The sequence below is a fragment of the Hemitrygon akajei genome, chromosome 19 (assembly GCF_048418815.1).
Source record: "Hemitrygon akajei chromosome 19, sHemAka1.3, whole genome shotgun sequence".
NCBI classification, from domain to species: domain Eukaryota; kingdom Metazoa; phylum Chordata; class Chondrichthyes; order Myliobatiformes; family Dasyatidae; genus Hemitrygon; species Hemitrygon akajei.
In genome coordinates this window covers 54,443,943-54,464,710 of record NC_133142.1, presented here as the reverse complement: position 1 = coordinate 54,464,710, position 20,768 = coordinate 54,443,943, and the positions used below count along the sequence as shown (strand labels likewise).

Below are 20,768 nucleotides of genomic sequence, written 5' to 3'. Positions count from 1 at the left end.
GTTCTCCTCGTGGCCGCATGCATTTCCTCCGGTTTTCTCCCATGTGCAGTTAGTGTTAGCGAGTTGTGGGCATGCTACGTTGGTGCCAGAAACATAGCGACACTTGCAGCCTGTCCCCTACACATTCCTCGCTGATTTGATTTAATGTAAACGACGCATTTCACTGCATGTTTCGATGTACGTGACATCTAAAGCTAATCTTAAAAATCATGATGGACAACCAGCTTCTTGTTAATTCTTGCAATATCAACAGTGCAATTAATCCTTAATTTGGACAAAATAAGTGCCCAAAATGTTACTTCCCAAAGGTTTGGATGTTTAGAAGGGTAAAGATATAAAAAAAGGGAAAATGATTGAGCATGTCCCTAAAGGTCAGAATCAACAATGTGATACAGTGTTTGATGATCAAGGAAAAAATGAGGTTGTGGCAAGCACAGAGAGATACATAGTGAGTTCTGGATGTTCTGCAACTACTGATACTTTCAAGGCCTGCAATGGCTGGTTTGAACATATAAAGCCTACATACTACTTGTCTATAATGGGAGGTAGCAAATACAGATAACAAGTCGGCAGAAAACTTTCAAAGTTCAATTTTATTGTCATTCAACCATTCTGTACATAAGCATACCGTTAAATGAGACAACATTCCTCTGGATCAAGGTGTACAATACAGTACATGTAACTGACACACATAACACAACAAATAATATTACCACAAATAAACAAACGAAAATTAAGGTGCAGATATGATACAAATTAAAAAGTAAATAGTAGAACACTACTGGTGCTTTGTAAGTGATGGGACTGTCTCCGCATTACATTTTATTAGTAATGAAGTTAGGCATTATTCAGTGGGCCATTTACATCTTGTATACTATTAGTGTTCTTTTTAAATGCAGAACCACATGCACAAATGAATTGACACTGCATTACTTGTTTGACACAGGTGTTTTATCATCAATGCTTGGGAGAATCAATCGGCCTCCTCCACTTTCTTCCAGATAACAGGGTGCCTATTACTGGCTACACAATAATTTCCTGTAACCATGACCAATATGCAAGCCCACTGACAGAAATTAAACAGTTTAGAATCTTTTCTTTCACATCCTTACATACTTTGGTCTTGTCAGTAATCATGATTTGCCTGAGTGTAGTGAAAACAGTGTCGGTGCTGTGCAATTGCTCAGCAAAAGGAGGTGTAAGGCGCTCCTTCCGTCCAATAGCCTACAGGTCACCCTTGGGCAAGGTGTAGTACCTGTTTAGCCTCCCAATCAGGGTCACATGAAGCCATGGTTTGCAGGTGGGGGATGGTTTTTACAAGCACATTCTACAAATTTGAATTTATGGTTGTAGAACTAAAAACGCTGGGCAGATGAATCTGATATCAATGGCCAGGGTTACCCGTCCAGTATGGACACTGCAACTGAAGAAGGCAACAGGAAACCACTTCGGTATTCCTCCCTTGTACAATCATGAACTCAAATTAACTACGGTCTCAGCTCAAAGATGTGAATGGAGCCTTCACTGAAGGAGCCTCATCCGGTAGAGGATCTCATGCGCCACAGGTGAACCTCGACCGTTATCCAGCGACTGTCGGCAGATTAAAAGCAAAGAAGATCAGACCAGCAACCTGGAATGTAAGAACCCTTAACCAACCTGGTAAACTAGACAACATCAAACAGGAAATGGAAAATGCCTGGGAACAAGATTTACAGATTTCAATTTCTGAGGAGACTTGGAATGAAATTCTTAAATTGGTTAACACCTCATCACTATGTGCTCACCACTCCGTCCTATAATTTAAAGTAGTCCACAGGGCCTACATGTCCAAAGACAAGCTATCTCGTTTTAATCCGGATATATCTCCCTATTACGATCGATATAACAATGGAGAGGCCTCACTAATCCACATGTTTTGAACATGCCCAAGTCTTGAAAAATACTGGAAGGAAGTATTCCAAACTTTTTCTGTACTTTTTAAAGTAAATTTTAAGCCTAACCCTTTGACTGCCTTGTTTGGTATTGTTGGAGAAAAAGGCATAACTTTGGAGACATCTGATTTGTATATATTGGCTTTTATTTCTCTTATAGCTAGGAGAGCGGTGTTGCTTAAATGGAAGGATGTTGCACCATCTACTCACACTCAATGGTTACGTGATGTTATGTCATGCTTAAATTTAGAGAAGATCCATTGTTCAATTTCTGATTCTAACCAAGACTTTCAAACATTGTGAGAACCATTCTTGAACCACTTTCGAAACCTTTGATTTGGTGTTAAAGTACAGATGTTGGCTTTTCACAATGTGATAAGGATTTTTTCTCGTCTTTTTTTCTTTACCATACAGCTTCAACTTTGGTAGTGGGTTTAGATTCTTTCTTTATAATAAAATTATTATAATTCAAATTACAATTTAATTAATGTATGTGTTTGATTATGAATATAGGGTACTGCTATTGCAAGTCTGATTTAAATATAATGTATTTGGTATTATTCAATCTTTTTTTTGATTCATCATATATATCCTCAAGTACACTGTATTCTTCTATGTGAAAATTAATAAAAATATTGAAAAAGGAAAAGAAAAGGAAATGGAAAGATTCAAAATCAACATCTTGGGAATGGGCCAGATGAGATGTAAAGGAGCTAGTAAAACAAGCTCAGAGGGATATACCGTCATTTACTCAGGAGGAGAAATACATGAAAAAGGTGTTGGAATTATGTTAGATGAAGAACATGCAAAATCAATAAAAGGCTATTGGACAATATCAGATCGAATGTTACTTGTGAAACTACATGCAAAACCTTTTGACATTAACATTGTTCAAGTTTATGCCCCAACAGCAGACAGCAGTGAAGAAAACATCGAACAATTTTATGACGAACTAGAAACAGCATTAAGACAATGTAAGAGCTCAGAAAATACCATTATTCAAGGTGACTTCAATGCAAAATTAGGCAAGACCAGGGATGAGAACGATATTGGGCATTATGGCATAGATGACAAAAATGAGAGAGGTGAACGACTAGCTAGATGGGTCACAGAAAAAGATTATCTAATTGGTAATACTGTCTTCAGGCAACACCTGAGAAAACTATGGACATGAAAACTATGAAGAGCCCAGGTATAACACCAGAAACCAGATTGATTATGTGTTTATAAGGAGAAGGTATAGAAATGTTCTGAAATCATGCAAAACATATCCAGGTGCAGACTGCTACAGTGATCATGTACCAATAATCAGCATGATGTACCTGAGACACAGAAAGCTTCAGAGACCAAGAGTAGAGCCAAAGCTGAATTTGGGACTTTTGAGAAAAAACAGTGATATCAAAAATGAATTCCAAATAACAATGAAGAACAAATTTGAGGCTCTACAAAACATCACTATTATAGAACAGCAATGTGAAAACCTCAGAGACAGCATAACACAAGCAGCACAAGAGGTGATTCCTAAACAACAGAAAAAAGCTAAAAAGAAATGGATGACAGAAGAAATTCTGAATCTTGTGGAACAAAGAAGAAAATGTAAGGAAAACGAAGAAGCCTATGTATTCTTGCATACACAGATAACAACCAAGTGCAAGGAAGCAAAAGAAAAGTGGCTTAAGGACAAAGGTGAGTTAATAGAACAAGATAGATAGATAGATAGATACTTTATTCATCCCCATGGGGAAATTCAACATTTTTTCCAATGTCCCATACACTTATTGTAGCAAAACTAATCACATACAATACTTAACTCAGTATAAATATGATATGCATCTAAAATCACCCTCTCAAAAAGCATTAATAGCTTTTAAAAAGTTCTTTTTAGAAAGTTTTAAAAAGTTAAAAAGTTTAAAAACAATTGCAGAAGACCAACAACAGCAAATGTATGCACGACGAGATCAAAAAGGTCACAAATCCCAACAGTGGTCCACCAACAAAAATCACTCCAAGAGCAAGATGTGTAATATTCCAGGAGCTACAAGCCTCTCTTACATTGGCTAATGTCAGTGTTCAAGAGTGTACCATCAGGCAAACACTGAACAACAATGGTGTGCATGGCAGGATTGCAAGGAAAATCTTGGGGAGAGTAACAGCAGTGTTGAATTTCTTCCATTTGTACACCATTTGCCTAAATGTGGATTGGTGAAGCCCAAACTCTTTAGAAATGGTTTTGCATCCTTTTCCAGCCTGGTGAGTATTAACAACTTTTTATCTGAGGTCCTCAGAAATCTCCTTTGATCGAAGCATGGCACACTTCCAAAAACCTGTGTGGTGAAAAAGAAAACTGCTGCCCATCTAAAGTTTGCTAAAGAACACATGGCCATAAGCCAGAAGGCTATTGGAAGAATGTTCTATGGACAGATGAGTCCAAAATCAAACTTTTTGGCTTAAATCAGAAGTGTTATGTTTTGGAGAAAAGCAAACACTGCATTCTAACAGAAGAACTTCATCCCTACTGTGGAACATGGTGGTGGATGTGCCATGGTTTGGACCTGCTTTGCTGCCTCAGGACCAGGAACTATGAATTCTGAATTGTACCAGCAAATTCTACAGGAAAATCTCAGGGTAACGGTCTGTGAACTGAAGTTCAAGAGAAAGTGGGTCATACAGCAAGACAACAACCCTAAATACACAAGTCAGCCTACCAAAGAATGGTTACCAGAATAAATTTCGTGTTTGGTACGGCTGAGTCTAAGTCCTGACCTTAATCCTACAAAAATTTTGTGGAAGGACCTGAAGAGAGCAGTTCATGAGTTCATGCAAGGAAGCCCATCAACATCCCAGAGATGAAGCAGTATTGTAAGGATGAATTGCCTAAAATTTCTCCAAGCTGATGTGCAGGACTGATCAACAGTTACCGGAAAGTTAGTACCACTGTAGAAGGCTCAGTAGATCAAAATAAAGTGCCCAAAATATGCAGACTTGTCATTTTTCAACAATGCCGCACAGACCAAAGTTTTAATGTATCATACAGAAATTTAAGTTATGTAATTATAACCTAGGTAATTCCTATAATGCCTGGCATGCAAAGTCAGCTTTGGCGCACCAGGTGGATGAGATCAGCAGTGAAATCCAACAGCCAGGAAGGTGCTACTACAACGCTCCGTAGAGAGCGAAGGGCATGACAAGGCACAGAAGTTGTCATGGTCATCCATGGCAACCAAGGAAGACCCCAGTTGTAACAACTACTCGTACCACTGACCCGGACTTCAGAAGTTGAGGAAGTGGAACTACTCCTGTTCAAACAGCTTTTCCACTTTTAAAACTCTCCCGTACAGGTTTCAGAAACTGTCATCACTGGCTATGATAGAGAATCAAACAATAAATCAATCATGTACAATACTTCCTAATGTAATCATTAGCCTTTTTTATTTGTGAATGTTATAGTTGAGCCATATTGGATATATGGCAAATCACAGAAGTTTCAAAAACAAAAGTGCAGAAGGCAAGTCAGCGAGAAGCGCAGCTCATAAAGTGTAGTCTTTGAAGAGATGTAGTAAAGGCCCATCATAGACAGATGATGGAGAGGCATTGTGCTGTGTTCCGATGGTCATTCACACTTGCTGATAAACAAACAGACTGCATTATGTAACACTAAGTTAGAACTGCATGTGTTTGATGAAGTTTGAGTACATGGTTTAGTTGTTCATTTCAGCATAGTCCTGAAAGAGTGCTACATTATAGGTTATATCACCTGTTGGATTAGACTATTAACCAGTTCGCCCCTCACAAAATCTCATGTCACTACTTTGAAGGATTATGATGCTCCCTAATAACCTGCCCAAAATGTACTTCTCTACCAGAAGTCACAAAAAAGATCTATTATTTATTTCATTATGTGAAACTTTATTGATCACAAATAAACAGTATGCTCCCATATACTGACTAGCAACTACATTTGCAAAAGTCCTGCATTGCTTTGGGATATTTAGAAGTTATAAACAGCATTTTGCAAATAAATACCATTCACATCAAATAATATTCTTTAACATGATAAACAAAATCCTAAGTCATTGAAGTGCTAATATTTCTAAATTACAGATGGATTCCTTCCATTTTAACATATTCAACAACACAAATACTGAATGCTTTTACACTACGTGAGAAAACTCCAAACTTAGAAAAAAAATTCCAGAGTACATGAGACATATTAAGCAAACATCCTAAATGTTTTTTCTTGTGAAAAGGTGTCAACAGTTGCTTAACTACTCAGTAAGATTGAAGAAAATAATGCACAAGGACAAAACAGAAGTTCACATTGTAAAACCTTCCCCTCATTGAACAGAAAATCCTACAAATGGCAGTAGATAAGGCCTAGTCCATCAAAGGTAAAACCCTCCCCATCATTAAGCCGTTGTTGCAGGAAAGCAGCATCCATCATCGGGGATGACCACCATCCAGGTCATGCTCTTTTCTTGCTGCTGCCATCAGGAAGAAGGTTACAGGAAGCTCAGGACTCACACCACCAGATTCAGGATTCACCTCAACCATCAGACTCTTGCGCCAAAGGGGATAAAAAAGTTCACTCAACTTCACTTGCCCTATCACTGAAATGTTTCCACAACCTATGGTCTCACTTTCAAGAACTCATCATCTCATGTTCTTGTTAGTGATTGCTTATTTTTATTATTATTATCACTTTCCTTTTGTATTTACGCAGTTTATTGTCATTTTGCATATTTGTTGAATGCTGTAGTTGGTGTGGTTTTTCATTAATTCTATTATGGACTTATTGAGAATGCTTGCAAGAAAATGAATCTCAGGGTTGTATATGGTTACATATATGTAGTTTGATAATAAATTTACTTCAAAATTGCTATCAATCCAAGCTCTTCTTCAATATTGATACATATAATAAGCAGTACAAAAGACAGAAAAGACGAGGATTCCTGGTATCTAGAATTGGAACGCTACCTATTAAATGTGCCTTACCTGTCAAATGTTGAGTATTATCTAGCATTAACATGCAGTCTGAAGTGTAACCTGCCAAGTCCATACTTCCTGCAGGTTGGTAGCTGCTTTAATATTTCCTCAAAGCAGGTAATTGAGCTGATCATTAGCCAGAACGAATGACTAAATAACCATTAAAGTGCTAGCTGAAATCCAGGAACATATTAATGCAGAGCAACCTCAGCCACTCGAACCCAACAGCTGCAATTAATTCAAGTAAACAGGAACAGCACGATGTGAACAAAAGGACTTATATAACAATTCACACTCAAGCAGGGCTCTGCCAAAGGAAATTCATACATATGACATGCATGGTAGATATTCTTGCAACAGAATTTTTTTCAATATCCCACAAGACCAAGTTTCTAATTGAATCACTTACCTGAGAATTCCATTGAAGTCATCCAAAAAATAAATTTATTTTAAGTATTTATCCCTTAAACAACCCTGTTATCCTATTGATATCACTGTGGTGTTCATGGAGGCTTGCTGTGTTCAATTTGGCAACCAGATTTCCTGCATTACACTTCAAATTAATTTCAAAGATATTTCAATTGCAGAGGGATCACCCTTAGACAACAAAAAGTACTATAAAAATGCACCCAAGGGAACAAACAGTCAAAAATCTCAAAAGTAAGTTTTTTAAAAAAGAGAAAAGCCTCAAAGCGTTAAAGATTCTCTGGAGGCTTAATGGTTGAAGTATTCAACTTGGTCTCAAGTCTTCACTTGCTTGAAGATTCAATTTACAATCTTTTTCTTCCCATGGCGATGAACTCTTATAATAAACAATACAAGTGCAGTATTAACACATTACTTTGTTGCTGTGTACTACCACTAATGTCACACAATGTACAAACTATTTAAAGTCACTAACAAGGCAAAATCCAACTCTATACCAATGTTCCAAGGTTGTCAAGCTGAGGAGTGTCAGTGGGGACAAGCTCCCACTACCTAAAAGTGCTCCTCACAGTGTGCCCCTCAAATAGCCTCTGACGACCAAGTCCAACTCCTGGCCTTCTCGTGTGGCTTAGCCTCTAAGCCCGGTGGAACTGTTTCTACTGACAGTAGAAGGGGCGAAGGCGGATCCTGGCGCCTTAAAACCAGTGCTTCGGGTAGCCTGGGAAGGCAGTCCGACATTGCCTTCAACTTCGCTCTGGCAACTCCTGCGACATCACTGGTGCCAAGCTACATCGGCCGTTGCCCTTTCCTTGGACAATATTGGTGGCATTGAGAGGGGAATCCGGTCTTCCATACAACCTTGCCGAGGCCTGCGACCTGGAGAGGCTGAAGCAAGACCTTCCAGGCGCAGATCCATGGTCTCGCAAGACTAATGGATGCCATCATCACCACCACCACCAATGTCTGGAGAGACTCTCTTCCAATACCAAACCCTCCTTATCCGCGAGCTCCGCATGTGTGAATTCACCCAACCGCGAATCACGAAAACCCAGAAGTGCTCTTCCAGCACTTGTCGTTGGAGCATGTACAGACTTCTTTTTCTTGTCATTATTCCCTAAACAATGCAGTATAACAACTATTTTACAAAGCATTTACATTGTATTAGGTATTATAAGTAACCTGGAGATGATTTAACGTATACGGGAGGATGCGTGTAGGTTATTGTGGATCGGGATCGAAAAAATCGGAAGTTCTCTTACTAAGTTGGAACAGGCACATCTGGTATTATTTAGCGTCAGTTAGTCAAATGATTGTCTTAGTATATAGTATGTATTTTACCTTTCTATGCATATAAAACACTTAAGAGCGTATGTTTCAGCGCCGGGCTCGGGAACGGAAGCTCCCGAGTTCGATCCAGTGACAGACCACTATCGAGTGCGCTCTCCATTCGTGCTGGGTTGATGTGGAGGATAGGATCAAAAACCCAAAACCCCAAAACCCAATAATTAAACCACTGCGTTGCTTAGTAATAATTGTAGCTTTCATCAGGGCAGAGCTTTTCTCACTTTATCCTTTAAAATTGTTCCGATCTTTGACCGACTGTAGCCTAACACTTTTCCAATGACTAATGGTGTTTTACCTCTTTCCAATTGCTTTATTATTTCCACTTTATTTTCAATCGCGATCGTGATTATTTTTGTGAACAGAAACACTGCAGATTCAGAGCTCCACCGCTGGGTCCTAATGTCCATCGCACTGAGACAGGTTAAATAAGGTCTGGGGTTCTGCTGGGTCCTAAGGACCAGCGCATTGAGACAGGTTGAATAAGGGAATTGAGCATCCGTGTTTTTTGGTATCTGCGAGGGGTCCCAGAAGCAATCCCTCACGGATAAGGAGTGCCAAATGTAATTCGATTTTGTTCTTGTTATTTTAGTGGATTAAAAATATGATAAAAATTACTTTTACAAATATTAAAATATTACTTCCTATAAAATGTTTAACTCTTAACCTGACAAACCTTAACTGAAATGAGTTTTGTTGGCTGCAAAATCTGGGTTGCAGCACAGTAGCATAGTGGTTAGCACAATGCTGTACAGTACCAGTGACCGGGTTCAATTCCCGCTGCTACCTGTAAGGAGTTTGTACATTCTCCCTTTGACCACGTGGGTTTCCTTCATGTGCTTCTGTTTCCTCCCACAGTCCAAAGATGTACCAGCTGAAGGGTTAACTGATCATTGTAAATTGTCCTGTGATTGGGCTAGGGTAAAATTGGGGGATTGCTGGGCAAGCAGCTCTAAGGGCCAGAAGGGTCTGTTCCATGCTGTATCTCAATAAGTTTTAAAAAAACTCACCAACAGAACCCAATCTTGATTCGCAATATAAACTCCAAGTACCACCACACATATTTGCCCTCCCTAGTAGAGACTTCTGTTATTTAAAAATGGGAATGACAGTACAGACAGTACTTGGGTCCAACTACATGAAGTCTGGAACCAGTTCACCAATCCAACACAACTTGATTGCTTGAAACAGACTTAAAGGATTCGTGGCTATAAAATTTGCAACTGTTTGACACAGTTAGAAAAAATAACCTTTCCCCTTTAGAAAAGAAAATATACCAGTGATATCAAATATGATTCCGATTCTGAGATTTTATGTTCACACTCAAAATGCTGGAGGAACTCAGCAGGTCAGGCAATAGCTGTTAAGATGGAGGTGCACTCAGAAAAGTGGCCTGAGTCCAAACAAAGGATTAATTCTTCATCATTTACTGCTTTTTCATGATCACAAGACACGGTTAGACATTAAGAACACCAAGTACTGTAGATCTACACCACTGTGAGTTGCTGGATAGTAGTAGAGCTGGACTGGATATGCATGGTGTTGCAGCCTGTTTCAACAACCCAGGGAAGAAGGCATCAGAGGCAGTGCGCGGGCCAATGGGTGATTGTTTTGGATGTTTTTCTTTTGCTGATCACATTAGGAATGTAGAAAACTGCGAGTCCGATTCACTGATTCATTAGCAAGATCAATGGCAGGGGAGCTGTGTTGCCCCATGCCTCAGAGTTGCCCGTTGGGGCAGACAGGGATGGAGAGGCCAGAGCTAGCTGTGTGCTACTGGATTGGGGCTGGCCCCTCCCAATGGAGCTTCCCTCCAGAGTTTGCTCAGTGGAAGACAAACTGGATTGTGTTTGTCTGTGGCTGTACTTACACAAGATGAAGAACTTGTCCTTGCAGAAACGTGGCTCCAGGGCAACATCCATGTACCATCAATCTAAGGCCATGACACTCAGGGACTTGGTCTACATTATTATTATACTTTTGTAACTTCTTTTTCTACTATCATAAATATATGTGCTGAGTGTGACCATTGTTACTGTGTTCTGCACCTTGGCCCCAGAGGAATGCTGCTTTGTTTGGCTGTATTCATATGTATGTTTGAATGACAATTAAACTTGATCAAATTAGCCGCATTTCTCCAGCATTTTCTGTGTGTTCCTCAAGATTTCTAGGACTTGCAGAATCTTGTGTAATATTTATTTTATCATGTTCAGCATTAAAATTCTGTTTTTTAAAAAAGATAACAATGACAGAACATTCTCAGACTATCACGTGTCTTCTCAAAAGTTTCCACTGTTTCATAAGCTAGGAAAAATTAACAGGGCCAACCTCTGCCAGCCCTTCCCTGCATCAGGGAGAGGGAAGAAATTTTTCTACAACGTAATCCATACATAATGATAGATTGTTTAGCACAGTGCTCTATCAATTCTTACATAACTCAGTTATGAAACAATGCAAACTTCACCCAAAATCAGAGCAGGAAATGAAAAATGCCAAAAACTGAGGCAATGAATTCTTTAAACCGTTCTGGATCAACTTTTCCTGTTGCCTCAGGTAGCATTCTGCAAGCTTTACTGTACATATTACAACAGTTCTCAGGATATGAAACAAATTACAGGTCGATGAGAAAAGGACTTCACACTTTGACAAAAATGGCAAAACAATTTAGAGCAATGAAGTCCAAGCAATGCAAGCTGATGGAAAATAGCAACTTTGTTTCTCCACAGATTATTTAAAGCATTTTTCTAAATACAACAAACACATAGGATTTGCCTTTTAAAGCACGATTTTCATTGATATATTTTAAACTTCATTCTCTTCTGATTTAATCTCAAGTTTTCCAAATCATTTTTCTTTTCTACTTTGACCAGCACTTTATGAAAAGGAATTAAAATAAAAGATAAATTAAAGCCAAAAGAATTTAATTATGGATTTAACACTGAAAATCATTCTGTAACCCCCAAGATCTAGAAAAGTTTGAGCTTGATTCAGTTTTCTGTGTGAAACTAGTTTATCACCAAAGGGTATTGCAAGACTTTTCACTTTTTCATGAACAGAAACTCTACCAGTCCTACTCTGACATCACCCCCACCCCTCCTTTGGTCCTACTCCAGATTATCTCCCTTATCTATTATTATACATAGACAACAACTGGAGCCACTTCATATTCTTTCGCAGAACTAAAAACTGTCATAGAACAAGCACTACAGCACAGAAACAGGCTCTTCAGCCCAACAAACCAGTGCCAAACTATTATTCTGCCTAGTCCCATCAACTTGCACCTGGACCATATCCCTCCATAGCTCTCCTATTCATGTACTTACCCAAAATTGTCTTAAATGTTGAAATCACACCCGTATCTACCACTTCTGCTGGCAGCTCTGGTTTCACCTCTCACCGCCTAAGAGAAGTTTTCCTTCATGTTCTTCTTAAATATTTCACATTTCACCCTTAACCCATTACCACTAGTTCTCATCTCATTGAACCTCAGTGAAAAAAGCTTCTTTGCATGTACCCTGTTATGAATGAGGAGCAATTCTGATGGGCAGAAGGGTGCAAAGTCACCCCCCCCCTTTTTGAGAATCGCAAAATCGCTATTATTTCGGGTCTGATACCCAGGAAATGAGAGAGATACACAGCATGTCAGTAATGAGAGAGAGACAACGCAGGGATACACAAAAGTTGGAATGTCTCCTATTGACAAAGAGAGAGATTACTGCTATTGTCTCTTGAAGAAGGAATTGTGTATTGAGTACTGTTCTATTCATTGAAACCCCTCAGGGGGCAACCAGAGTGGTCTGGTTGAGGGATTGCATCATCCCAACCTGATTGACACCTGAGACCCCGTGAGTGGGGATAAAAGTAGGGTCTGGGGAACACCCCTCAGACGCACCAGGAGAGACGCTACGAGACCGGTGGGGGTTTGTGTGTGTGTCCACCCTTGCCTGGGTGACTAGTCCTCCATGGAACGGTTTAGCTAAAGGACGCGGAGGGGTCATACGTGAATGGCCACAACAACAACGCATCGAAGGATCAAGATTGTAAAAGGAAAGTCGGCAAGTTAATAGCTGTTACTGCTTTTTCTCTCTCTCTCTCTCCAACAATTGCAACACAGTGATCAACAACTACCGCAGCCTGCATGAACTGAACTGAACTTTATATTTCCATCGGACAATTCATTATCCCCTAGACAACGATAGAGCTTATTTCTTATTGATTATTATTATACCCGCACTTTTAGGTTTAGTATTGATGTCGTATATTATCTGTATATTTGCATTGATATTATTTTTGTGTATTTTTACTAATAAATACTGTTAAAAATAGTATCATCAGATTTCAACGGATACTCCTATCTTTGCTGGTAAGATACCCAGTTACGGGGTTCGTAACAACCCTATCTATACCCCTTTTAACTCTGTATACTCTATCAAATCTCCCCTCATCCTCTTGCACTTCAGGGAATAAAGTCCTAACCTATTCCAGTGTTCCCTATAACTTTCATCTTTACTATCAGTTTCTAGTCTGTGCTCACTTTCACATGGTCTTTCTCCAACTATTCCAATCGGTTTTTCAACCAGCTTTTCAGGGAACAGCTGAGATTATCAGCTACAAGGCTACAGACTCCTACAGTTATCCAGATTAACCACCTCCTACTCAGTCTTCTGAAAGCCATTCCATTCTCCTACTTTGAGTCTCACATCCAGTCCAACAACTTACACACCACTACTTCCAAAATGTTCTCCTTTCTCCACACATGTTGGAAGAACTCTCAATGGTGTTTGTCTACTTACATTACTGTCTCCCAGGCAGAATAAGCACTGCCACCTGAAAGCAGCATCCAAGGACCCCCACCATCCAGGCCATGCTCTCTTCTTGCTACTACCACCGGGCAGGAAATATAGGAGCTGAAGGTCCCTCAACACCAGGTTCAGGAATGGTTATTATCAGACTCCTGAACCAGTATGGATAACTTAACTGACCTCAATGCTGAACTGATACCACTACCTAAAGACTCATCTTCAAGGACTCTACACCTCAAAGTTCAAATTTCAAAGTACTTTGAACTTCGAGTTGCAGAGTCCTTGAAAGTGACTCTTTAGGTTGTGGAATCAGTTCTTGACAGACTCACTTTCAAGGACTCCACAATTCATGCTCTCACTATTATTATTTTATTTATTTGTGCAGTTTATCTTTTGCATTTTGGCTGTTTGTCCATCTTTATTTATGTATAGATAGAAACATAGAAAACCTACAGCACAATACAGGCCCTTCGACCCACAAAGTTGTGCTGAACATATTCTTACCTTAGAAATTACAAGGCTGACCTGTAGCCCTCTACTTTTCTAAGCTCCGTGTACCTATTCAAAAGTCTCTTATCGTATCTGCCTCCACCACTGTTGCTGGCAGCCCATTCCACGCACTCACCGCTGTCTGAGTAAAAAACTTACCCCTGACATCTCCTCTGTACCTACTCCCCAGCACCTTAAACCCGTGTCCTTTTGTGGCAACCATTTCAGCCCTGGGAAAAAGCCTCTGACTATCCACACGATCAATGCCTCTCATCATGTTATACACCTCTATTAGGTGACCTCCCATCCTTCGTCGCTCCAAGTAGAAAAGGCCAAGTTCACTCAACCTATTTTCATAGGGCATGCTCCCCAATCCAGGCAACATCCTTGTAATATCTCCTCTGCACCCTTTCTATGGTTTCCATGTAGTGAGGCGACCAGAACTGAGCACAGTACTCCAAGTGGGGTCTGACCAGGGCCCTATATAGCTGCAACATTACCTCTCTACTACTAAATTTAATTCCACGATTGATGAAGGCCAATACACCGTACGCCTTCTTAACCACAGAGTCAACATGCGCAGCTGCTTTGAGCATCCTATGGACTTGGACCCCCAAGATCCCTCTGATCCTCCACACTGCCAAGAGTCATACCATTAATAATATATTCTGCCATCATACTCCACCTACCAAAATGAACCACTTCACACTTATCTGGGTTGAACTCCATCTGCCACTTCTCAGCCTAGCTTTGCATCCTATCAATGTCCTGCTGTAACCTCTGACAGCCCTCCACATTATATACAACATCTCCAACCTTAGTGTCATCAGCAAACTTACTAACCCATCATCCACTTCCTTATCCAGGTCATTTATAAAATCATGAAGAGTAAGAGTCCCAAAACAGATCCCTCAGGCACTCCAGTGGTGACCGACCTCCATGCAGAATATAACCCGTCTACAACCACTCTTTGCCTTCTGTGGGCAAGCCAGTTCTGGATCCACAAAGCAATGTCCCCTTGGATCCCATGCCTCCTTACTTTCTCAATAAGCCTTGCAAGGGGTATCTTATCAAATGCCTTGCTGAAATCCATATACACTACATCTACTGCTCTACCTTCATCAGTGTGTTTAGTCACATCCTCAAAAAATTCAATCAGGCTCGTAAGGCACGACCTGCCCTTGACAAAAACATGCTGACTATTCCTAATTATATTATACCTCTCAAATGTTCATAAATCCTGCATCTCAGGATCTTCTCTATCAACTTACCAACCACTGACTCACTGGTCTATAATTTCCTGGTCTATCTCTACTACCCTTCTTGAATAAAGGAACAACATTCGCAACCCTCCCATCTTCCAGAACCTCTCCTGTCCCTATTGATGATGCAAAGATCATCACCAGAGGCTCAGCAATCTCCTCCTTTGCCTCCCACAGTAGCCTGGAGTATATCTCATCAGCTTAATGCTTTCTAAAAGCTCCAGCACATCCACCTTCTTAATACCTACATGCTCAAGCTTTTCAGTCTGCTGCAGGATTTCTTACATTTAATTGTATTTCTTTATTTTCCTGTAAATGCTTACAAGAAAATGATGACATATACAAACTTGAATAATAAATTTACTTTGATTTTGACAATATTCTCCCTGTACTCACCTTCTAGCCCACATTTCAAACACTTCATGCACAAGGCCACCACTAACCTGATAAATCGGTTTATTATTGTCACATATACCGAGGTGTAGTGGAAAAAATCTTTCATTCATAATCATTTCATCATATCAGTCATGACAAGGTAGATTGTGAGGTCAAGAGTCCATCTTATTGTACTGCCTGATAGGAGGGGGAGGAGATAATGTCCAGGGTGAGTGGGGTCCTTGATTATGTTGGCTGCTTTACCAAGACAGCAAAAGACCGACTTTTATGATGTGCCAAGCTGTGTCTACAACCGTTTCTATACATCTTATTCTCCACCAGGCCAGTGCTGCTCAGAACTTTGACAGGACCATTATCTCTGGTAAATTCCTTAGCATCATTTGCACCTTAACATCAGTATTTATCTTTTCACAATACCTCCCTGCAACAGATATGCTTTTTCTCCTTTCCTACAATCCAAGACTTAAAATAATTTCCAAGTGGCAATTTACACTGTAAACCTTCAATCTGCTAAATAATGCAAAAAGTCTTCAAGTCAACTGATAGCAAAACCTAAGCTTGCAACCCAAGCCCCATCCTTCCTTCAATTTAGTAAACCATTCACTGCTTATATTAGATCCAGATCCAGTTTTCCCTCCGGCACATATTTGAACCTCCTTGTCATGCTCACCTAGGACAGTGATTGAGCTTAATTTCATTTGGAGGCTTGATGACTGGTCCACCCTCCACATATGCATATCCAATGCTATCACCAAGATTACAACCAGTTTTGTTGCAGGTCCTGAACCAACAAAGTACACACAAATCAAAAACTACTTGAACAATTTACATAAAATGTTTTTAGTACCCTTACAACCCACTTGATCAATATCAGAGACACCAAAGGATAATTACAAAGATCTGAATTGCTTCTCTGCTGGAAACTTAAACCAACACTGTAAACCTTTAATCTGCTAAATAATGCAAAAAGTCTTCAAGTCAACTGATAGCAAAACCTAGGCTTGCAACCCAAGCCCTATTCTTCTGAATCCAGCAGCTAGATCTACTTACCAGGCCTACAAAAATAAAGAATTTGAAAAATCAAGAACAACAATAGAAAATACTTTTACTGCAGCACCCAGCGCATACCCTTTTCTCACAGTTACCATCAGGTAGGAGGTACAGAAGCCCGAAGGCACACACTCAGTGATTCAGGAATGGCTTCTTCCCCTCTGCCATCCGATTCCTAAATGGACATTGAAGCTTTGGACACTACATCATTTTTATTAATATACACTATTTTTGTTTTTGCACATTTTTTATCTGTTCAATATAGGTATTTGATTTACTTGTTTAATTATTATTGTTTTATTTTATTTTTATTTTTTTCTCTGCTAGATTATGTATTGCATTGAACTGCTGCTGCTAAGTTAACAAATTTCATGCCGGTGATAATAAACCTGATTCTAATTCTTTTGGGAGGACTCTCTTCTGTTCTCATGATTCAGTAATTGAAGTGAAAACATTAATTTATCTGAGCTCATAACTTAACAGCCGCCAATGACCTTTGGGACAGTGAAACAGAAGGGTTCTATACCACCTTCATCAATGAAATGCTATGACAAAAACTTCCCAAGATTCACAAAATATAAATGTTGTTCAGTTGTGCAATTGAAGTGAAATCACAATGCTGGTAGTCCTCCTAAGTAATCACTTTAACACTTGCTAATACACTGCAGAATTGAGAAATTTTTCACGTTAGCTGTTGCTCTGTTGGTTGATGCTTGCTTCCAAGGGCCGAAATAAAAATACCTGAATTAATAGTTTTACAGAACTGATATGGTACTACTTTTGGACATTAGAGATATCATAGGACTGTTACAAGCAGCTTTCTCTTCTATACTATCCATTATCTCAACCAGTATAGATAACAGGAGCTGAGGGCCAGATTTTTCTTAATAAGAAAACTTGTGGGTGGGGCAATATGGGAGGGAGGAAATGGTCTTGTTTTCTGTTGTTTTTTTTTGTTGCTTGTTGTTTGGTGCTGTTCTGCCAAGTACTATGGGTATTCTATGTTGGTGCGAGAACGTGTGGCGACCCCTGTGAACTGCCCCCAGCACATCACTAGGGTGTATTGGTTGTTCATGCAAACAACACATTTCACTGAACCTTTTGATGTACACGTGATAAATGGAGTTGAATCTGATGAGATATCCAAAACATAAAGCTCATAATTCAAAGAGCTCTGGCCATTAGGTGCTGCTTAACCAATATCGCAAAAATAGACTAATTATCAAATTGTTCTGAGTGGGCGATTGCTGTCTGGACACTTACTGTATTATACAAATTATTAGGTGAATGTTTTTAAAAATGTGTGATGGTGGTAAAGGTCTCAGGAATGCTGCTAAATTTTGACAGCATTAAGAAATAAAGGCAAAATAAGCCCATGCTTACAAATGTTTGGAAAATATACTCACTAAACACCTATAATTGGCATGTTTATAGTTCATCTATGATAGTGGTTAAACCATTAGTGGTAGTTGACAATTGTTTTATGATGATGGTCACCATTGCAACTTTGTATCCTGCAAGTAAACTATCAGTATTCCAACTGGTACTGTAGTGAATAAACCTCTTTAAGCTCCAAAGACGTTTGAAATGGTCATTTATGACATTTTCAGAGGCAATTTAATTCTACCTGAAAACAGCCTTACCAAAAGGATCTCTCATAATCTGTGAGATAGATCCAAGTGTTCAATATTTTGCTGTCTTGGTTTTTTTATCTCCAAAAATAGCTTTGTTTGAAGTGAATATCAACCAAGCAAACCTCTAGGCAACATTACTTTTCATGATTATAAACATCATTATTTTTCCTTGGTTCTACAAATGAGCTTACTGAAGGGACAAAAACAGTAAAGAATAAGAGGGGCTTCCATAGCCTTTGGTAGCTTAATCACACTGTCAATAAAAACAATATGTCGTGTTTTTAGGAATAAAACAAATTAATAATTTATACGTCAGCTGACACTCACTAAATAGTAATGGACACATTGTCTCCATTATGAAACTGCAACTCAAGTTGAAGAGAGAACAAGGTAAATTAATGCGATAAAAAAAGATTATCGGAGAATGAGTCCATTAGGCCACATGGCCTATGTCATAAGAAAATATGCAAATCTCTGAAAAATCCAAAGGCAATTAGACAATTGTGTCTATTCATGATTTGTTTCATATGTATTAAGATTCTAATTGGTTGTTGTGGATACATTTGGTGCACAATAGTGCCTCAGCTTAAAAACTCACCTTAAAAATGCATGATTAATAATCTAGTAAACCTTGAGTAACTACACTGAACCATCAGCTCAGTGTCAAACACTTAACATGGTGTACAAACCCAGTCTCCTCAGTTATTTCTGCCAATAGCTAAACTGACACTCAAAATTAAAGGAACACAAAAGTACCTAACAGCATTACAAAAATTTTAATCAAAATCTCACAACAATCTTAACTTCTTTATGCTTAACTAGAATTGCAAGGGGTCACTGGCTGCTCACCATTTTCTTCCAGGTCATCCTCGTCATCACCATCATTGTCCTCCATCTCCTCCTCTTCCTCTTCCACATCCTCCGACTCCACATCTGGATCACTCCCTGAGATAGACTCGTCCTCCATGGCCCAGAACAGCAGACACTGTGCATTACAAATTCATTATCCCTCCTCTGTGGACCTGCAACAACAGCAGCACAAAGCATGGGGATTAATTGCATTCAAGATATCACATTTAGCAATTACAAATGTCAACATCATGTGATAATGAAATGTTACATAATGAAAACAATCTATTGGATGGAAACACTGACATTCAAAATCCATGCCCTCTTCCTGAAAGGGCTTACTGTGCTTAGAGAAAGAAATAACACTGCCAATTTGGCTGGTTATTATTAACTTAAAAGCATTTAAAGCTATGAAGCAATGCTGGATGTTCAAGGTAATACTTCACAGCTCTCAAAGATACTGGGCAGACAAAATTTTCATCCAAGGCTTACTAAGGAAGTTAAATTGAAATGAAAGTCCTGTTGCAATAATTTGTAGTAATCCAGAAGTCTGGGAAGAATTCAGAAACCAGAAAGACAAAAACAAAAAGGAAGAAATTGATTACAAGCTTTCAAAAAACATAAAAGCTTTAAAAAGCACTTAAAAGGGAAACAAGAAATTAAGGCAAACATTAAATCTTTAAAGGATGTGACAAAGGATTTAATAACAGGAAATAAGGAAATGGTAGAGACTCCAAATAAATATTTCACACCCATAGAAGACACTAAAAGCATCCCAATAATGGTAGAAACTCAGTAGCAATAGAGAGGGAACTACTTCAAACAACTTATAAAGAGGTACTAGAGAAGCTGATGGGCCCAAAAGCAGCCATCCCCTTGACCTGATAAGCTGCATTTCAGGGTCTTAAGTAGCTGCAGAGATGGTAAGTGCATTGTTTGAATGAAAAATACAAAGCAATTCAAGACATCACATCCTCCAACAACCACACAAAATGCTGGGGAAACTCAACAGGTCAGGCAGCATCTATGAAGAGGAATAAAGAGCTGATGTTTTGGGCCAAGACCCATCATCAAGACTGGCTTTTGGATTTCCAGCATCTGCAGTATCTCTTTGAGTTTTATGACATCCTCCAACATCAGTATTTTCTGACTGAAGCAAAATGTACTGCTGTTAGTCACCAAGACAATTCCAATAGCACATCACAAATCCATGAAGTCTACTGAATTGAATTGAATTGACTATTTCTTACATCCTTCACATACATGAGGAGTAAAAGTCTTTATGTTAAGTCTCCATCTAAATGTGCAATGTACAATCAGAGTAATTTACAATAAATAGAACAGTTATTGTAATATAAAGTATACTCAAATCACCGTAAGTTCATCAGTCTGATTGCCTGGTGGAAGAAGCTGTCCCAGAGCCTGTTGGTCCTGGCTTTTATGTTGCGATACTGCTTCCTGGATGGTAGCAGCTGGAATAGACTATGGTTGGGATGACTCAGGTCCCCAATGATCCTTCGGGCCCTTTTTACACACCTGTCTTTGTAAGTGTCCTGATTCATGGGAAGTTTGCAACTACAGATGCGCTGGGCTGTCCGCACCACT

The 20,768-nt window shown here is 39.3% G+C and overlaps 1 protein-coding gene across 3 annotated transcripts in view; it reads right to left on the bottom strand.

Annotated features, from left to right (window-relative positions):
* Positions 1 to 20,768, bottom strand: part of rad54l2 (RAD54 like 2) — a 191,792-nt gene that overhangs the window by 102,305 nt on the left and 68,719 nt on the right. For all 3 annotated transcript variants that reach the window (XM_073072525.1, XM_073072527.1, XM_073072526.1), the window contains exon 2: positions 19,164 to 19,336. In XM_073072525.1, coding sequence (XP_072928626.1) covers positions 19,164 to 19,281 — 118 coding nt within the window. In that variant the 5' untranslated portion in view covers positions 19,282 to 19,336. The remainder of the gene's footprint in view (positions 1 to 19,163; positions 19,337 to 20,768) is intronic.